This window comes from Mustela lutreola, chromosome 12, assembly GCF_030435805.1.
Source record: "Mustela lutreola isolate mMusLut2 chromosome 12, mMusLut2.pri, whole genome shotgun sequence".
Lineage (NCBI taxonomy): Eukaryota > Metazoa > Chordata > Mammalia > Carnivora > Mustelidae > Mustela > Mustela lutreola.
In genome coordinates, this window is record NC_081301.1 from 4,890,671 (window position 1) to 4,908,870 (window position 18,200).

General features: G+C 48.0%; 1 protein-coding gene across 6 annotated transcripts in view; it reads right to left on the reverse strand.

Annotated features, from left to right (window-relative positions):
• The window catches only part of NUP214 (nucleoporin 214), a 101,857-nt gene that overhangs the window by 3,530 nt on the left and 80,127 nt on the right, over window positions 1-18,200 (reverse strand). For 5 of the 6 annotated variants that reach the window (XM_059142235.1, XM_059142234.1, XM_059142232.1 and 2 more), the window contains 3 exons: window positions 12,414-12,567; window positions 5,613-5,765; window positions 1,327-1,498 (listed from right to left, as the gene is read on the reverse strand). In XM_059142235.1, coding sequence (XP_058998218.1) covers window positions 1,327-1,498; window positions 5,613-5,765; window positions 12,414-12,567 — 479 coding nt within the window. The remainder of the gene's footprint in view (window positions 1-1,326; window positions 1,499-5,612; window positions 5,766-12,413; window positions 12,568-18,200) is intronic. The other variant, XM_059142233.1, reaches the window with a different exon arrangement.

The window sequence follows — 18,200 nt, forward strand, 5'->3', positions numbered from 1 at the left end:
AATCTGACAGACACTGGCTAAAGCTCCTTTAGAAGCTTTCCTTAGGGGCGCCTGGGTGGCTCAGTGGGTTAAAGCCTCTGCCTTTGGCTCAGGCCATGATCTCGAGGTCCCAGGATCGAGCCCCGCATCGGGCTCTCTGCTCAGCGGGGAGTCTGCTTCCCCCTCCCCCGCTGCCTGCTTCTCTGCCTACTTGTGACCTCTATCAAATAAACAAATCTTTAAAAAGAATAAACGCTTTCCTTAACTTTAATTCTTGGGGTTTCCTGGGAGAAATTTAAAAGAACCATTAGTTTCTACATGAACTCCAGGAAACAATTCATCAACTCGCTCACTTTCTGGAAACTTGCCAACACTTCTACACCGGCATCTTTCATGGGGTGGGGGGGAAGGGTATGAGTAAAAACACAGCTTAGTTTACTTTCAAGATAACGATGCTATCACCTTGCCAAGATTCACCCCAAGTGCCCTGACCATCCCCCCAAACAAAGCCCCCACTCCCCGCCCCATGTCTCTAGCTTTACGCATCCTGCCTCCTATGCCCAGGGCCACCAAACGGTGACTTCAGACACTACGATGTCCTCTGAACGAGGCACTTTGTAGTCATCACCACAGACATTTTATCGGGACTTTGTGGTGCGGTGAAGGCTATTTATTTTCTCCTTGGGGTTTTGGCAACCAGACTGAATTTCTGGGGCCCTTAAAAGACAATCCCTAATATGGCATTTTCAAGGGAGGATGTGCACGAGGCACTAAGAGCAGCTTTAAAAGCCGAGGAGTCACTGAGACTCAGAACTGTGCCGGGGGTGGAGGCTGGCCCCTTGCACTGTGAACTGAATACCCACTCTGGGGGTTCCTGAGTGGAGCCAGGGACACAAGGAGTGGTTTGCACAAGGACAACGGGTCAATGACACAACAGTCCCAAAAGGCAAAGAATGTGGCAGAAACTACTCATCTTGAATCCCCTGACAGAAGTCCCCACACAAGAGGCAGGCCTGGCTCTAAAGTAGCCAGGACAGGACTGTTTCCTCCCTTAAATCATCTGTGAGCTCCAGAGAACAGGGTTCCGCCAACCAGCACTCCACGTTTGCGGGTGACGTAACAGCTCACGTCCACCTGCACGCCGACAGAGGCTGGCTTGGGAGAAGTGAGCCTTCCCCAGGGAGGAAGACACATCATGGACTGACTTGTTTGCGGATTTCGAGGGACGGGGGATCAGCTCAGTTACAGTCGGGAAAATGCAAGAACTGTCTTTCCAAACCATGGGTACTGGGCCCCGTGCTTCGGGCCATCCCCAGGTCCCCCCCCCCCCCCTCCCGGGGCGCTTACCCGAATCCTCCCGCGCTGGCAGCCGCAGTACCCTCTCCGAACACTTTGCCTCCCGTCGAGCCCAGAGGGCTTGTAAAGGCTGGGGCTGAACCGAATGCTGGCACCCCTCCAAACCCAGGGGATCCCCCAAAAGTAGGAGGGCTGCCAAACACTGGAGCAGCACCGAAGCCACCTGAGCAAAACAGAGGCAAACAAACAGAAACGGGGAAAAAGAAAGGAGACAGGAAGAGAAGACAGCGGTGAGAAGCCAAATCAAAAGAGGAAGGAAAAAGGGGAAAATAGGTTAGAAATTCAAATTCAAAAAACTGTGACAGGGGCGACAGACTTTCTAAATACCGAGCCACCCCCTTCACTTCTAGCAGGGGTAGAGTCCACCGGGGAGCTCCTCGGAGCCTTCAGAACCCAGCAGACCCTGTGTTTGTCTGTGAGACCCTCAATCCTTCCCATGGGCCTAAGCCGGACAAGTCGGCTCCCAGGCTCGTGGACTCAGATCATTACCAAGCAGCAGCCTGGTGCATTTCGGACCCCTTCCCCGCCCCACTGCACCATTCTGAGGCTCCTCACTGAAAGAGCCTTCTTGAAAACTCCGATTCCTGCCCAGCTGTCAAAGACGACAGATGTTGTTACTATCACGACACACGCAAGGCTTCCAGCTTCGTGAAAACCCACATCATAAAGCCAGAGGCTCCTAGTCTCCTCTCGGGGGAGAACCTATGAACTGGGTTACAGGGAGATGGAGAGGCGCACGGCCCTGGTGCTCAGCCCGGGGCTTTTTATTTATTTAAAGCTTATGGCTCTCACATCTCTCTCCACAGTCTCTCTGCACAGAAGAATTTCTTTAAAAAAATGCTTTTTCTCTGCAGTCAGGAGCTATTCCTCAATAAAAAAAGCACATCGAATTTCCTCTCTGGAGGAAGGTGGCTGGATAAACATGATAAAACCATCAATCAACCCTGAGGAGAGGCCACCAGAGGCCACCTGCTCCTGTGAACAGGGGCGGGGCGGGGGCGTTCGGCCAGGGGCAGGCACCTGCGTAGCCCATTGTACCGCAGGTCAGGTGCACCGAGGTGGCCTCCTCGGACTGGCAGAGATGCCCACTGGGCGGGAGGACTGGCCAGTCTTGGGGTTCCCAAACCTCAAGATACTGCGTACATCATTTGAGGCTATGAGCTGAGACCCTCTGTGAGTATCCGCTGAATGGAATGGAACGGAATGAACTTGTATAAGAAGTTTGCTCTAGAAAGGAGTATTTCTTAAAATGAGTACTGGCCTAAAGAGCTATGTGCTAAAGGGAATGACAGTGGCCTTGGTGCAAGGAAAGAGGCGCCAGGGACACTATTCTCGCCCCTTGCGGAAAGCGAATCCTGCTGTCAGAGGCACGAGTCAGGCCTTCTTACGTCAGCATAATCACACCACAAGCTTCTGCTACCTGAATCAGGAAAGATCAGACTCTGGGTGGGAAAAGCTGTTAGCTGAATTCTTTCGTTATTTATTATTTTGTGACTCAATCACGTGCTTACTTATTATCACTAGTGAAGATACTTTCTGCTAAGGCTCATGTTTGCGTTAACATTCTAGATTTTCAAATCTTGAGTGAAATTCCAAGCCATGATAATGGAGGCTGTTGGGTTACAAATATAAGAGACTGGAAAAAAAAAAGTGCTAAAAAAACCCTTGCAGTTGAATTATTTACGACTGCTCACAGATCTAGTTACGCTTTCTTCCTAGACACACGCAGCCGGATCTGGTGCCTTGCACGCAATATTACTCTGACTTCTTAGCGGAGGGTGAGTGAAAAATGAGAAGTCGCAATGACAGAGAAAGTAAACTGGACAGGGGAGAGGAGGTTAAACACCCACACCCACACACGTGTGCCACCCCTCCCCCCACATACACCCATGCCACACCACACCACACACCCCCCCACATACATCACACACACACACACACACACACACACACACACTGCCCTCAAACAAACCTGGATCAGAACTAAGTGAAAGAGGAGGAAATGGGCACTCTGGTTTTATTTTTTCGAGGAAGGCAACTCACTCCTGATGCTAGGAAGGGTGTGATTTTATTAGATACTACATTTTCACGGTTTTCTTCTCCATAAGAGCAATTTGCTACTGATCAATGACAATACAAGACCGACTTCCTGAGGGCCCTCTGTGTGCCGGGGATGTGCCAGCCGCTGCATAACACTTGGCCTTCATGGTCCCAGATGAAACCTGCTTGACCTCACAGAAGGGAAGAGGCTCAGACAATGTTATTTGCCTAAGTTCAGCCAGCCGATCGTGGTAGCACCGGCTGAGTGACTCAGAGCGCGCCGACACCTAACCGCATGGGTCTGCCTGCCTCCCTCCACCACAACTGGTGTGAGCCCGGTGGGCTGGGCACGGCCATCTGGGCCCACCTCTATCCCCCTAAGTGATCTCCAGCACTACTACTTCCTAAGGCAACTTTATTTATTTATTTATTTATTTATTTACTTATTTATTTATTTACTGAGGGAGGATGGACACTTCTGGAACTTTCCAAAGGCCTATCAAAATGGTCCATCTACAATCTGTATTAAAGCAAGATGCCAATCGTGATGTCTTAGGCATCTGCACTGCGTGGGCAGGAAGGATGACTCCTTTATTTAAAGCAGCCTTTCTTTATGCTCAGGACTCGGCGGCACCTCCTTCTACAGCAGAGCCCCCTGAAAACTGCCAAGAGTCCTGCAGTGAGAGCCCAAGCACCCAAAGCACAGGGGCCACGGGCTGCCTCTAGCCTCACTGTCACCCCCTTGCAGTCACCGGCTCAATCATCCCCTGCAGCTTTCTCCATCTGCAGTCTGAGGGGTTCCATGGGGCAAAGAGTCAAACAGGAAAAATATTCTGAAAGGTATGAGGATATATTTTTATCTAAGACTAAAAAAATGAAAACGTAAGTTTCTCAAAGTCAATGGGGACCTGATTCCAGGATAAGGAGCAACACGTAAGAAAAACACATGAATCAAAAAAACCATTATCTGGTCTCTCAAAATAAATAAATAAATAAAGCCTCACTGATTGATGAATTAAAATTTCTTGGTCAAATGTCTGCTTTGCTGACTAGCACCCAGAGCTTTGTAGCCTTTACATTTTTGAATCATTTACTGCGAGGAAGGCTGGGGGCAAAATAAAGCTGCAATGCTCTTGTCTAGTGCACTTGAAATTCTAGGAAAAATCAAAGACTAACCCACCCAAGCCACAGGTCTGAGTAATGGAGCATACTCATGGAGACCGGAGCAATTCAGGTTCTAGAAGGTGGGACTCCAGGCACGGAAGGTGGGGCGGTCCTAAGTTAAAGCCACCCACGCGTCTGGTCCTTGGGTTGGAGGGGGTCCTTCCTCTGGAACTCACAGAATTTCAGAGGCTCTCGGACACACGAGGGACAAGCATCTTGACTGCCTGCCCCTGGGGAATCTGCTTTAAAGAACTTCCTTCTCTGCAAACATCTTCCCCCACTCTGCCACTGATCTTTTTTGGGGGGAAAAATCTTTTCACACAATTTTCCACACGAAAGGGACAGGAATGCAGACCCTCTGGAGATCTGAGACAGAAAGAGGACAGAGAGGCAGTTGATAGAAATGAAGTATGTTTTTGTATCTAAACGTGTATTGTTCCTCGAATTTTGAAGTCCTAAACCACGCATATGATCACAGAAAGCCACACAGTTCACAAATGCATTTACGAGCGACGCCGGGCTAAGCAGTGCGGGTGGCGCTCTCCGCCCCTCACCCCACCGGCATGCTCTTCCCTGGAGAAGTCACGGCCCTGTGTACTTACAGTACGTGGATGCTATATGGGGACATGTATATGTAATATATTAACATATGTTATGCTCAAAAGAAAAAAAAAAAGTGACTCAAGAAAGAGGACAAACAAAAGAGACATAAAAACCAAGCAGACCACTTGTTTTGCTCATGACCGTGAGCGGGCCCCAAGCTCGTCTATGACTCGGGTATTTTCTTGTTTATATTTTAGTTATCACTGTCTTGTATGTTCCCTTACTTTAGATGCTCTGCACTTGCTAAATATCTACATTCTTGTTTTTAACACGTCTGGGAGATCTAGAACAGTGCTGGGGACACAGTAGATGCTCAGTGAATATAAAAATGAACCAGGGAGGAAAACTCACTTCATCTGCACTCCAATCCTACTCCCTTGAGAGCCACCCTAGAGACATTCCCTTCCAGATACCTACACATACGTAATACACATCTTAAAAAACCCCACAGCTAATAAGTATCAGAGTACCTGTTTTATTTGGAGCGGAAAACCCGAAGCCTTGGGACGCCACACTTCCTCCTCCAGAGCTGAAAGTGCCGGCAGGCTTCTGCTCTCCAAACGATGAGCCGGCAAAGCCACCAAATGTCTTGGCCCCACTGTTTCCAAATAGATTAGAGGTATCTAAAGAAAGGGGGAACATGTTGAGGGAGATCAGAGTCAGAAAAAATGTCCTTATCTACTTAGAACAGAAAAGAAGCTGCAGCTAGGTGTTTGAGGAGAAACAAGTGACAAGTCTGGGATTCAAGGGAGCCGGGCCACGGCGAGCGCCTTCTGTGATTTGCTGCATGTTGATGACAAGTTCCTAATCTCTGGGAACTCGGGCTCCAGGTTCTACGGACACACCGTGCACGGGAGCTGCGACAGGGCCCAGGGAAGAGGCTCCTTTGCAGGCACGCATCTGGGCTCCCACACGGCTCCAGTCTAACTACCAGCGTCCCCGCGAGGCGGTTTTCTTCTGGAGAAGAGGGCTCGCGCTCACTCATCTCCTCCCAGGAAAACCAGCTTCACGTTTTGTCGAGCTACAGAAAATAAAGTCGAGCAAAATCGAAGCAAGCTTAATGGCTTCCAGCTTCTGCTTTTACAATCGGGTTGGAAAGCGTGTGCTGTCGCCCAGTCTGTGCAGGGAATGGCGGCGAAACAAGGGAAACCATGATGTTCCTAATTCTGATCTGAGGGGAGCTCGAGAGGCCCTGAAGAACGAAGAGGCAAGGCTTCCAGTCTCATTTCCTTTTCCGATGCGGCTCAGGGAAGCCCTCGACCTTTCAGATGTTTATCTAGGTGGGTCACTCGCTCGACACACCGAAGCCATGCCAAGAATGAAAGGAATCACGGAAACCAGTTCTTAAAAACTGAGATGGGTAAGAAGTGTTTCGTCAGTTAAGAGACGCAAATGTGACCGTTACTGCCCAAGCAGCCACAACTGGAAGCACTTGGGAACGCAATCTGCACACCATCAGGAATTTCTCCTTCACCCTTTCTTGGGGGGGAGAGGGGAAGGCGACTCACACTACCCCACCATGTTTGGAGGGGTGTTTTATTAAAGTAAGTTTGAGCCCTAAGAAGGCAGGGAGATGCTGTCCTGAAACGGGCTCTAGGCCCAAAGGCACAGGCAGAAGCAGGGCGCTGAACTGATGCTCCGGGTGGGCAAGGGGGAGCACGAGCCGCCGTCACCACGGGAGAAGCGCGAACACTGCACTGGCCAGCCTTCCCGCAAGCCGATGAGGGGCTCACCGTGAAGGTGATGGGAGAGAAGTGGAGGGGAGTAAAGTCACTCCCAAAGTCCAGCTGTTTCAAGAGGTGGCCTGCCACTGACCTGTCAATCCCAAGGTCCCCCATCTCGCTCTGCTGCCGACCCCACCCCTGCGTGAGACATAACTGTTAACCCTTGTAGTGGTCATGCTCTTGATCGACAATCCAGGAAGTGACTAGCCTTATCTCAGGGACATGATCACCCCGAGTTTCTAGGCACCAGTGCACAGAGTCCTGGGCCACCATAGGGTCAGACAGCAGCGGGGAGTCCTGAAGTGAGATGATAGTCACTCTCTTTGCCATGGTTTTTTAATTGAAATATATTTGACATATAACATTGTGTAAATTCAAGGTGTACATGTTAATTTGATAGATTTATATATTATTATATATATATATATATATATATATATACACATACACACATAACATATAATTGCCTTAAAAAAAAAAAAGTGCAGTCTGAGAGCCAGGCTAGGAGCGGGCCAGGCACTGACAGCAGGAGAGGCTCACAAGTTCCTTTTCATCACCCCCCCGTTCCGCAGTACCACAGGATCACCCATCTCCCTTTTGTAGAGGGGTTCGTGCGGGTGAGGTGCTCTTAAGCAGCCCGAGCTCTCTGGCAGCGGGCTAGCTAGCTTGGAGGCCGTGTTTTATCCTCTCGGCGGCAGGACCCTCACTCAGCGCTGGAGATGCAAATCGGGCTCCTCCGCCATTCCTTTGCTCGGCACCTCAGGAACAGACAACTGCAACTTTCTGACTTCCTTAATGCCACTGCGGCAAGAACCGCCAACAGCAAATCTGTTCAAGCACGAGACCTGGGGCTAGCCGTCCCCTTGGAGAAATCCGAGATACAGAGGTGAAACGATTTTCCCGGGACGATGCTGGGAGACTGAAAGGCCTGAAGTCAGAGAACAGAAGTTTCTGGGCATCTTCACCCTCCGTCTTCTCGAGGCTGCTTTGTCTGCAGATGCTCCCGGTGTTATAGTGGAGGACACGGGTATCGTGTGGCAGCCCTGGTTCAGGACACCTAGCAGCCGGTGGCAAGGACTTCACCTTCCCAGGTCCCAGTTTCCTCTGAGATAAAACGGGGACAGCGAGGGGCGTCCGCACCGCTGCTGAGGCTCAGATGAGCTGCCGTGTGCGGAGCCGAGCCGGGCCGATGGCAGAGCCTCGGGAAACAGAACTTCCCCTCTCTGTTTCTTTAACTCTTCCTTCTGCCACATCCCTCTTGTGTTCGATATAAGACGACACAGAACAGATGAGTGGCAAAAAACGTAATCCTTTTCATTTTGCAAAGACTGTGAGAAGTAAACCAGTCGAGTTGTAACAGTTTCGTTCACAGTCTCAAGAGGAGCTCTGCATGTTGAAACGTTTTAGGATTTATTTAAGCTGCTCTGAAGCAAAGTGGCATGAAGCAAGGTCCGCTTCTCTCTGTTCCCGCAGTCCACAACCTGCTTCTCAGTTCCTTCCCAGCGGCTCCAAAATAACACAGTTCCTGGCTCTTAAAATATGGCAAGTCAGGGGGTTATCTTGGCTGTTGGAAGAGGAGGCGTCGCAGGAGCCTCTTCACATGTGGGCAGAGCAGCTGTCCTCAAAGAGTTGGCTGGTGACTTCTACTCTCGGGGGTGGCGAGTCCAGGGACAAGTGGCTTCAGCTCTGGGCTTCCCCCTGCCGGCTTGACAGTGGTCCTCTTGGGTCTTCCATTGGGCAAAAAACATTTGCCTAACTCAACATCAGGGTCCAACCCTGCTTCAATTAAGTTATCCCTGATATAAATGTGATACAAACACTAACACGGAGACCCGGTCCCACGTCATTCTGCAGGCCTAAAGTCACTGATTCAAGTTCAACACGCCCCGAGAAGGGGGTTCCTCCACAAGCTCAGGCCCAGGACACTTTCCAAGACGTTCTCTGGAAGAACAGTTGTAACGGGAGCCTTGCTGGCCCAAGAGGTTCTCCTCAAATTGCTTTCGTATCCTCACACAAGTTATGCCTTTCGGGCCTCCGAACAGAGAACGTGCTGAGGATGGCTCTCACCAGTGTCCTTAGGACGAGACACGGGGAGGCAGCAAGCGCTCGTGGGTAAAAGTGCGCGGTGCTGCTGAATTTTAAGCGACCCCTGAACTTTGAGCGTGGATCTCAGATAGTTTCTGGGGGCAGAGAGAGCAGAAACCTTCACGAGCTGCGGGCTTCTAGATAAAGAACAGGCCGGCTCCCAGCAGCAGTGCTCCGGCTTGGCTTCCGCCATCATGGCAGGGGACTAATGACCTCTCAGGGCGGAAGAGGGCAGCGGCAGGACCAGGCGGCCACCAGGGAAACTGCCGAGTGCCCAGCCTGTGTTCAGAGTCGGGCTGCACGGGAGTGTGTTCAGTGCCCCCGAGAACAGGCCAGAGGGCCGCCAGACAAGACGCGCCCAGGAGGAGCTGTGCTCCGCTGCAAGGCTAGGACAATTTCAGGAGGCACCGGGGTGGGTCAGGGTTCTGGAAACATACTCAGACTAAACCCCAGCAGCTCCACAAGCCCTCCTGATCCTATCTCCTGATCGGTAAAACGGGGATACGACATTGAGAAGTCCTGCTGTAAGAGGCAGTCAGCCCAACTACACGGCATGTGGCACACAGGAGGTGTCCGTAAGGATCCGTTCCCTTCTACCTGATGTCATGTGAAGGCAGGGAATACAAGGGCTGTGGGATTCCAGAGAGGGAGAGACCACCGGGACCCCCGGGGCCCTCAGGCCCAGCTCCACACAGGTGTAGACTTGCAGTCACCCTTACAGGAAGGGTGGGTTCGGCAGGGGGAGTGGAGGGAGCATGGGAGCTCCGGCACCGGAGCGGGCAGAGCGGGGCGGCGCGCGTACGGAGGACGGCTGGCAGACAGGCCGACGCCGAGGGAATGTGGTGGGGGCACAGGAGAGTGTGCGGGGCAGCTCACAGAGGGCCCGGGCGTCGAAGCCAAGGAGCTGGCTTCGTGTCAGTGGGAAGCTGCCAGGCGTTCTGCGTAAGGAGAGTGGCAAATGCAAAAGAGTTAAAAACACTGAGCTTGGCGTGAATGTCCACATGCCGGGGGAGGATAAGCAGGGAGGGGAGTCGAGACTACTGTGCTAACCCAGATGACGGTGAGGACGTGCCCGCAAGGACAGAGAGAAGTGGCAGAGAAGGAACCGTCTAAAAGGCAGAAAGAGAACCAGGAGAATCGGTCTATACAGCTCAGGAAAGACGTGCTCAAGGTGTCAAATACTGCAGAGTCACCCAAAGAGAAGGAGGTTGCCTCCAGTGGTTCGCAGAAAGCATCCTCAGTTCTGGTGAGGACAATGGCTGTCCCCAGATGCCTCCTAGCTCCTTCTCCTCCCCCGTTCTTCCTCTTCTGCACCTGGTCCTCTGGGCTACAAAGGCTCCTGTCCCTTTCACTATCGAATCACCTTTCAGTTTTCAAAACAAAATAATGGTTAAGTCTTTTCAATATCTGAAACTTCTCTTACCATAGAAGTAAACTGCTGGCTTATAAAAACCAATGTTTAGGAAAATGAAGACTAGCAGGTGTCTGGTATCAAGAATCTGGTATAATCCTATAAAAGTATCTGGTTTAATTTTAAACCAGAATTAAAGAATTAGAGAAAAGGTGTACCAGTGAACAATGGACTAGGGGCGGAAGAGGGCAGTGCTGCCTCGCCGTGTGGTCCAGTTCCCGTGAGGTACACACCGACACGGTGGCAGGTGGCAGAGCTCAGGCTGCCCAGCACAGGGTCACTGGATGGAGAATTGGACAAAGGGGTGCACAGCTGGCTCCCATGAGCCAGGGCAGGCCATCGCCAGCCCCCCACCGAGAGAAGGCCATCTTCTGACAGGTAAGAACCAGGCCCGAAGAGATGAACCACGCAGAAGGAATGGGAATTTTACGAGGATACGATACACCTAAGATTCAACAAAGCTGCTTAGTAACACAGTCTCGCAGACTGTAACCTAAGGGAGAAACCCAGGTTTCTGGTACCATGTCACTGAGTGCTGCCTCTGTGCCAGATGCGGTTTTGTAGCTACACGTGATCTAGCAGAGTCCTAGATCTGCCACTTTCTGGCCTTGTGACTTAAAGTCACCTCACCACTCGGGACTCGTTTTGTCACGGGAAAATGGAGAGTGCCACACGAGGATCCTGCTGTCCAAGTATGCGCTGTGGAGCCCCAGGGCTCCACGCTGAGGGCGGGGGGAGGGTTGAAGATGGGGAAAGCAAGCAGTGTCTCTGGTTCTTGACCCCTGCTTCCAAGCAGACCTCTTTTTAACCTGTTTTATATACTGGGCCTCTGCTTAGAAGTTCATCTGCAGAAAGAGTTTTTGAAAACCACTAGACACAATTTCTAGGATCCCTTCATTCTAGGATTCTTTTTTTTTTTTTTTAAGATTTTATTTAGTTATTTGATAGAGAGAAAGAGAAAGAGAGCATGTGCACAAACAGGAGAAGCAGGAGAGGGATCCCGGGACCCTGACCTGAGCCAAAGGCAGACGCATAACGGCACCACCCAGACGCCCCTCATTCTAGGATTCTAAGTTCCTCCCGGGAGACTGAGAGCTGAAGAAGAGATTTCTGCCACATAATTTCACAAGAGGTCTGTGTCTCTTGACTCTAACCTTCCCTTGTATGGCATGAGGGGAAGAGTGACACCAAGCAACTAATCAGTGAATCTGGAGACTCAGGATGAAGAACTCTGCTTTGAACTGCAGGAGCCTTAACGCGAAAGGAGTTTCTGTCCTGTCTGAGAATATCAGCTCCCGATTCACGAGGACCTTGTGCAGCACAGCAGACGCCGAGATGCTCCGTGTGCGGCAGTTAAGCGAGGGAAGCAGAGATGAAGATGACAGGCTCCCACCTGCCCATCTCAGCCTCCATCAGCGGCAGGGTTTTTTTAAGATTAAAAAAAAAACAAACAAACCCAAATTTCTTTCATTTCCAACCATGAATAGACAGATCAACAAAGAATTTGAAAAATTAGCTGGAGAAAAAAGTGCCAGCAGAATGATACAGCTTCGACTGAAAATAAGGCAAAAATGTAAGAGATGACAAATAATGAAGGCTTTAAGTTTGGGGTAACATTTCTCTGTGGCAGCTGAATTTTCAAACCAATTCCGAGGGGGTACCATACCACGAAAACCCAGATGCTCCTTCTCCCAGCACACCCAGCTTGCTCTGCTGCTCTCATTTGTGCCTGTCCCCTTACATTCACTTCAAGTCATTTCAACTCGAAGACACAGAGCGATCTGGGCCTTGGGAGAGGAGAGGGGAGGGGCTCAGCGCACAGAGCCTCACCGTGCAGCTCTGTTGTCTTTTTGTGATTATATAGGACATCTCATTAAAAAAACAAAAATAAAACTCAAAATAAAACCAGATCACACTGCTTTGATCCATATTATGGGGCTTCTGGACCCCTCTCTTTCCTTTCTACGCTTGTCACCAAAGCTCTGCTAGCACTATCGGGATGATAATGGCATTATGGGGCTGAAGAGATTGGGCAAACAGTCTCAACTTACTTGGGGTGGCTGCAGATCCGAAGCCCCCGCTGGCTGAGCTGAATGGGTTTTTGTTGGCTGCATCCTGGCTGGGTTTCCCTCCAAGGCCACTGAAGAAACCTCCCCCTCTTCCAGTGTTTCCAGACCCAAACACGCTCCCGCTGGAAGAGGGCTGCTGGAAAACAAAAGGGGCAGGAAGTGAGATAGGATGAGAGGTCACCGTCAAACGGCAGGCCACATCCGCGGAAAGGAGGCGCTCACAGCTGGGACAAATGGAAAAAGCAAGAGTACTCTGATTAGTTCGGGGACGGATGCTCTAACCACCACAAAAGACGCTGGACTCTGGACAGGGCCTTCCTACAAATCAGAAGTTCTCAAGCTATTCCACACTCACAGTTCTCTGCAAACATGATTTATGGGAGGAGGGAACTCTGAATGTTTATCTGCCCCACGGCCTGCAGTCTCTGCTTGACACGATGCCAGGGGCAGGAAAGCCAACCCCTCAAGAGTTCCCCCAAATGAGAAAGTTGAAAAACATTTCTCGGCGATTATGAACATGACTTCTTTTGATTCCTCCAGTATTTGGCTGAACTCATCAGCAACTGATGAAAAGTGATTTACACTGTCTCTTCTCCCAATTTGTGCACTTTTATTTCATAATGACTTTTCCATACTGCAGAAATAAGCTTAAATTAGCTCCATTGTTGAAATGATGACCATAGCTGAATTTCGTCCAAGTCTGCAAATCTTATGCTTAGAGGATGCTGCTAACTTAGGGCGCGTGCTGACTCAAAGCTGTCTCAGGCACCACATACTTTATTTCAGTTTGGAAACTGGTTCTTAAAGGAAGACCAGTGCTAGATTTGAGGGACCATTAATATTAGTTACATGGGACATCTTCTTGGCTGATAATGTAGAAATAAGATAGGTTTTTAAAGATTTTTTTTTTTAAAGATTTTATTTATTTATTTGACAGAGAGAAATCACAAGTACACTGAGAGGCAGGCAGAGAGAGAGAGAGAAGGAAGCAGGCCCCCCGCTGAGCAGAGAGCCCGATGCGGGACTCGATCCCAGGACCCTGAGATCATGACCTGAGCCGAAGGCAGCGGCTTAACCCACTGAGCCACCCAGGCGCCCCGGTTTTTAAAGATTTTTATTTATTTATTTATTTGACACAGAGAGAGAGAGATCACAAGTAGGCAGAGCGGCAGGCAGAGAAAGAGGGGGAAGGAGGCTCCCTGCTGAGCAGAGAGCCTGATGTGGGGCTCGATCCCAGGACCCTGAGATCATGACCTGAGTTGAAGGCAGAGGCTTAACCCACTGAGCCACCCAGGTGCCCCAAGATAGGCTTTTAGAAATGGATCACTGTTGGGGGTGCCTCAGTTGGTTAAGTGTCTGCTGACTCTTGACCTCAGCTCATCAGAGGTCTGGATCTCAGGGTCGTGAGTTTAAGCCCGACAGTGGGCTCCGCGCTGGGTATGAAGCTTACTTCAAAAAAAAAGAAAAAAAAAAGAGGGAGAGAAATGGGAATAAAGCACTCCCCACCTGAAACCGGCGAGTCAATTAAATGTGCTAAGAAGCACAGCGCACTTTCCAATAGCGCCTGCAATGTAAGCACAGGCTTGGAAGACGGTAACTGACCAGTGACTGAGCACTTTCTAGGTGCCAGGCATTTCTCTAACACCTCACACTGAAGTCACATCTCCAGGGGGCCACCTCAGAAACAACCCCCTAGCACACCCCCTCAGGGGCACGGCTACCACCCTGGTCTGAGCCACCAAGCCTCGACTTGTCGCCTGGACTAAACAACTTAACTTCCTGCTTCTACTGCATCTCTGTTCACACAGCAGCTAGAGTAACATCTACGAATGGCAGTCAGATCCTTAAACTCATATTGAAAAGTTCTACAGGACCCTACACAATGTGGCCCTGGCCTCCTCTGACTGACGTCATCCTTTATCGTCTCTCCTCCCCGCACCCCCAACATGGTCCAATTACACTGGTCTTTCGTACTGGAACACGACAGGCTAAATTTTACTTGGGGTGACTGTACCTAAGGCACTTATACTCGTCTCTAACTCCCTCTTTTTGCCCCCTAAATGTCTTCTTTTTTTTTTTTTTTAATTTTATTTATTTACTTGACAGACAGAGATCACAAGTAGGCAGAGAGGCAGAGAGAGAGGAGGAAGCCGGCTCCCCGCTGAGCAGAGAGCCCGATATGGGGCTCGATCCCAGGACCCTGGGATCATGACCCGAGCCGAAAGCAGAGGCTTAACCCACTGAGCCACCCAGGCGCCCTGCCCCCTAAATGTCTTTAAAGCAACAGTAAATTTATGACAATGATTTAATGATGAGTAAGAGCTTTATAAAACCTGGAATCCAATCCAATCATAAAAGCATGGGCTTTGATAACCAGTAGCCAGACTTCAAAAGGCAGACAGGCATAGCAATGAAATCACGCACGTAGAAAATATCAGACTCTGTAGCTGACTTCCATGCATCAGACTGAAACACAGTCAACTGCCAAAATGTGGCTATTTTCACCCTACCAAAAAACAGCAATTTCAGATGTTTGAACTGTAAAAATAGGATTTAAATAATGGCTATCTTTAGAAATGAATGGAAGGGGACACAGAAGTGAATGTGATTTGAGTTACTACATCCTCAAAAATGGGTTAGAGAGAGTCTCGTTCATTCTAATTGCAATAGATTACAACAGTTTTAAAATTTTAAATTATGGAAAATCTCAAAAGTATAAAAAATGAAAGAATATAATGTTCCTACCCCATGCCCATCACCCAGTTTCAATGAACTCACATCCAGTTCAGTTTTATCTAAAACACTTTTACTTCCCCCATCTTTTAACAGCATGAAGCAAATCCTAGATATCTTATCATTTGAACCATTGATTTTTCTAGTATAATCTCTAAAACATAAACCATAAACATACCATTGTCATGCCCCCAAAGTTGACAATTCCTGAATATTATTAAATAGGGAGTTCCTGTCCAAGATCCAACCTCATAATGTTGTCCAAAAAAAAATAAATTAAAATAAATAAATAAATAAATCAAATCAAGGGGCACCTGGGTGGCTTAGTGGGTTAAGCCTCTGCCTTCAGCTCAGGTCATGATCCCAGGGTCCTGGGATGGAGCCCCACATCGGGCTCTCTGCTCAGCAGGGAGCCTGCTTCTCTCTCTCTATCTGCCTGCCTCTCTGCCTACTTCTGCCTACTTGCGATTTCTCTGCCAAATAAATAAATAGTTAAAAAAAAATCAAGTTAAATCAAATCAATCTCAAGCCTCCAGACCCAACCCCTACTTCACAGGAAGTTAACAAGGGCTGGGGGACCAAGTTAACCTAGGAGCTGTAACATGGGAATGCGGTCAGCAATCAGGCCACAGGAAATTCTACAGAACTGAATTATGAGAAACAACAAGAGTAAGAGAGACACAGAAGGGTCATCTATAGATAGAGACAGACAGTTGGGAGACCTATCAAGCAGTTTCAACGTGTGGACTGGACTTGATGCTAATTCAAAGAAACAAATATAAAAAGGAAATGGAGACACTGATGAGACTTCTTCACAAGGGCTTTTCCTGACTACATAACCTAAATTGCTCTTCCTGATTACTGCTTTATTCTCTTCATAGCACTAACTCTATGAAATTAAACTATTTTAATATGCGCTCTCTCCATCAGATGTAGTCTTACAATCTGTGAGCACTGGGTATCCTTCCATTCATTTAGATCATCTTTAATTTCTTTAAACAATGTTTTCTAGTATTCAGAGTATGTTTTACACTGATTTTGTTAAATTTATTCCTAAATTTATTCCCTTTTTGATATTACTGAAAGTGGAATTTTTACTTCCATTTTCAGATAGTTTATTGCAAACATATAAAAGTAGGTTTTCTTTCTTTTTTTTTTTTTTTTTAAGATTTTATCTATTTGACAGGCAGAGATCACAAGTAGGAAGAGAGGCAGGAAAAGAGAGAGGAAGGGAAGCAGGCTCCCTGCTGAGCAGAGAGCCTGACGTGGGGCTCGATCCCAGGACCCCAGAATCATGACCTGAGCTGAAGGCAGAGGCTTTAATCCGCTGAGCCACCCAGGCACCCCTAGAAGTAGGTTTTCAAAAATATTCTTGCACAATTCCACTGTGAACCCATTTATTAGTTCTGCTGTTATTTTAGTGGATTCCTTAGGATTTTCTATATACCTGATCATGTATCTGCAGATAAAAAGTTTCACTTTTTCTAATCTAGATGCCATTTTTTTTTTTCATTTTCTTGCCTAACGGACCTGGCGAGATCAACATAAAGCTTTTGATTGATCCATACGGCTACATGCACTGGTCACTCTTGCCTTTACACTGCTGAGTAGTATTCCGCTAGCAGAGTAAGCTACTGCTTACTGCTCTCCTGCCAGACATCTGGACTATTCCCAGCTTCGGGCTGTCATAAACAAAGCTGCTATAAACAGTAAGTCTTTTTGTGGACCTAGGTTTTCAGCTCTTTTGGCTAAATACCGAGGACTGGAACTGCTAAACCACAAAATTAGTGTCTATTTAAGAAATTGCCAAATGGTTTTCCAAATTACCATTTTATAATCCCACCAGCAGCACATTAAGAAATCTATTTGCTCTAATCTCCACATTTGGTTTTGTTAGCTCTTAAATTTTAGTAATTTTAGCGGCTTTGGGGTAGTGTCATATTGCGGTTCCAAATTACATTTCTCTGATGACTAATAATGGTGGGCAAGGTTTCAAGTGCTTATTGGCCATTCATATACTTTGTAAAGTATCTGTCCAAGTACTTTGCTTAGTTTTTAAAGTTCTTTATATATTCTTTACATATTCTAGACAGAAGCCCTTCATTTGACACACGCATTATAATTATTTTCCCCCAGTTTATATCCTGCCTTTTCATTTCATAACAATATTTTGATGAGCATTACTTTCTAATTCTGATGGGAGTCTACTTTTTAAATTTTCTTATTTTATGGTTAAGTGCTTTTTGGGTTCTAAGAAATCTTTACCTAATAATGGTTTCTTAATAGTGGCACTGACATTTGGGCTGGGTAATTCCTTGTTTTGGAGGGTTATGGAATGTTCAGCAGCATTCCTGGCCTTTACTCCCAAGATGCTGATAGCACCCCCTACTCATGAGAACCAAACAGGTCTCTGGCCATTGCAATTGTGAAATTCCCCCCACGGGGGTGGGGGTGGAACTGATACCATCTGAGAACCACTGGTCTACACAAAGGGAGCAAAGAATATTCTCTGCCTTTTTGCTCTGGTTATCATACATTTAACATCTCCCCATAACCATGAAATACATTATTTCCCTGTATGGCCTGAGTCTTTTTAGCTGCTTTAGAATTTTTCTCTTTGTATTTGGTTTTCAGAATTCTGCTTATCTATGATGTGTCTAGGTGTGCCTCTCATATTTACTCTGCTTAGGGTTCACAGAGTTTCTCGGATTTTTGGATCCTTGTTTTTCAAGACATTTGGAAAAGCTTGGCCATTTTTCTTCAAATATTTTTATCTACTCCATTCTGTCTCCTCTCCTTCAAGGACTCTGATTACAAATACAACAGGCTGCCTGATACTGTGTTACACAGGTCACTAGTGTTCTCCCCAGTGGTTTTCTCAGTCTGAGTTTCATTAAAAAAATGATGTTTACTTATTTATATATTAATTTAAAACAGGATCCATGTCCAGCGTGGGGCCTGAACTCACGACCCTGAGATCAAGAGTCACACACTCTACCCACTGAGCCAGCCGGATGCCCTGTTCTGAGCTTCATT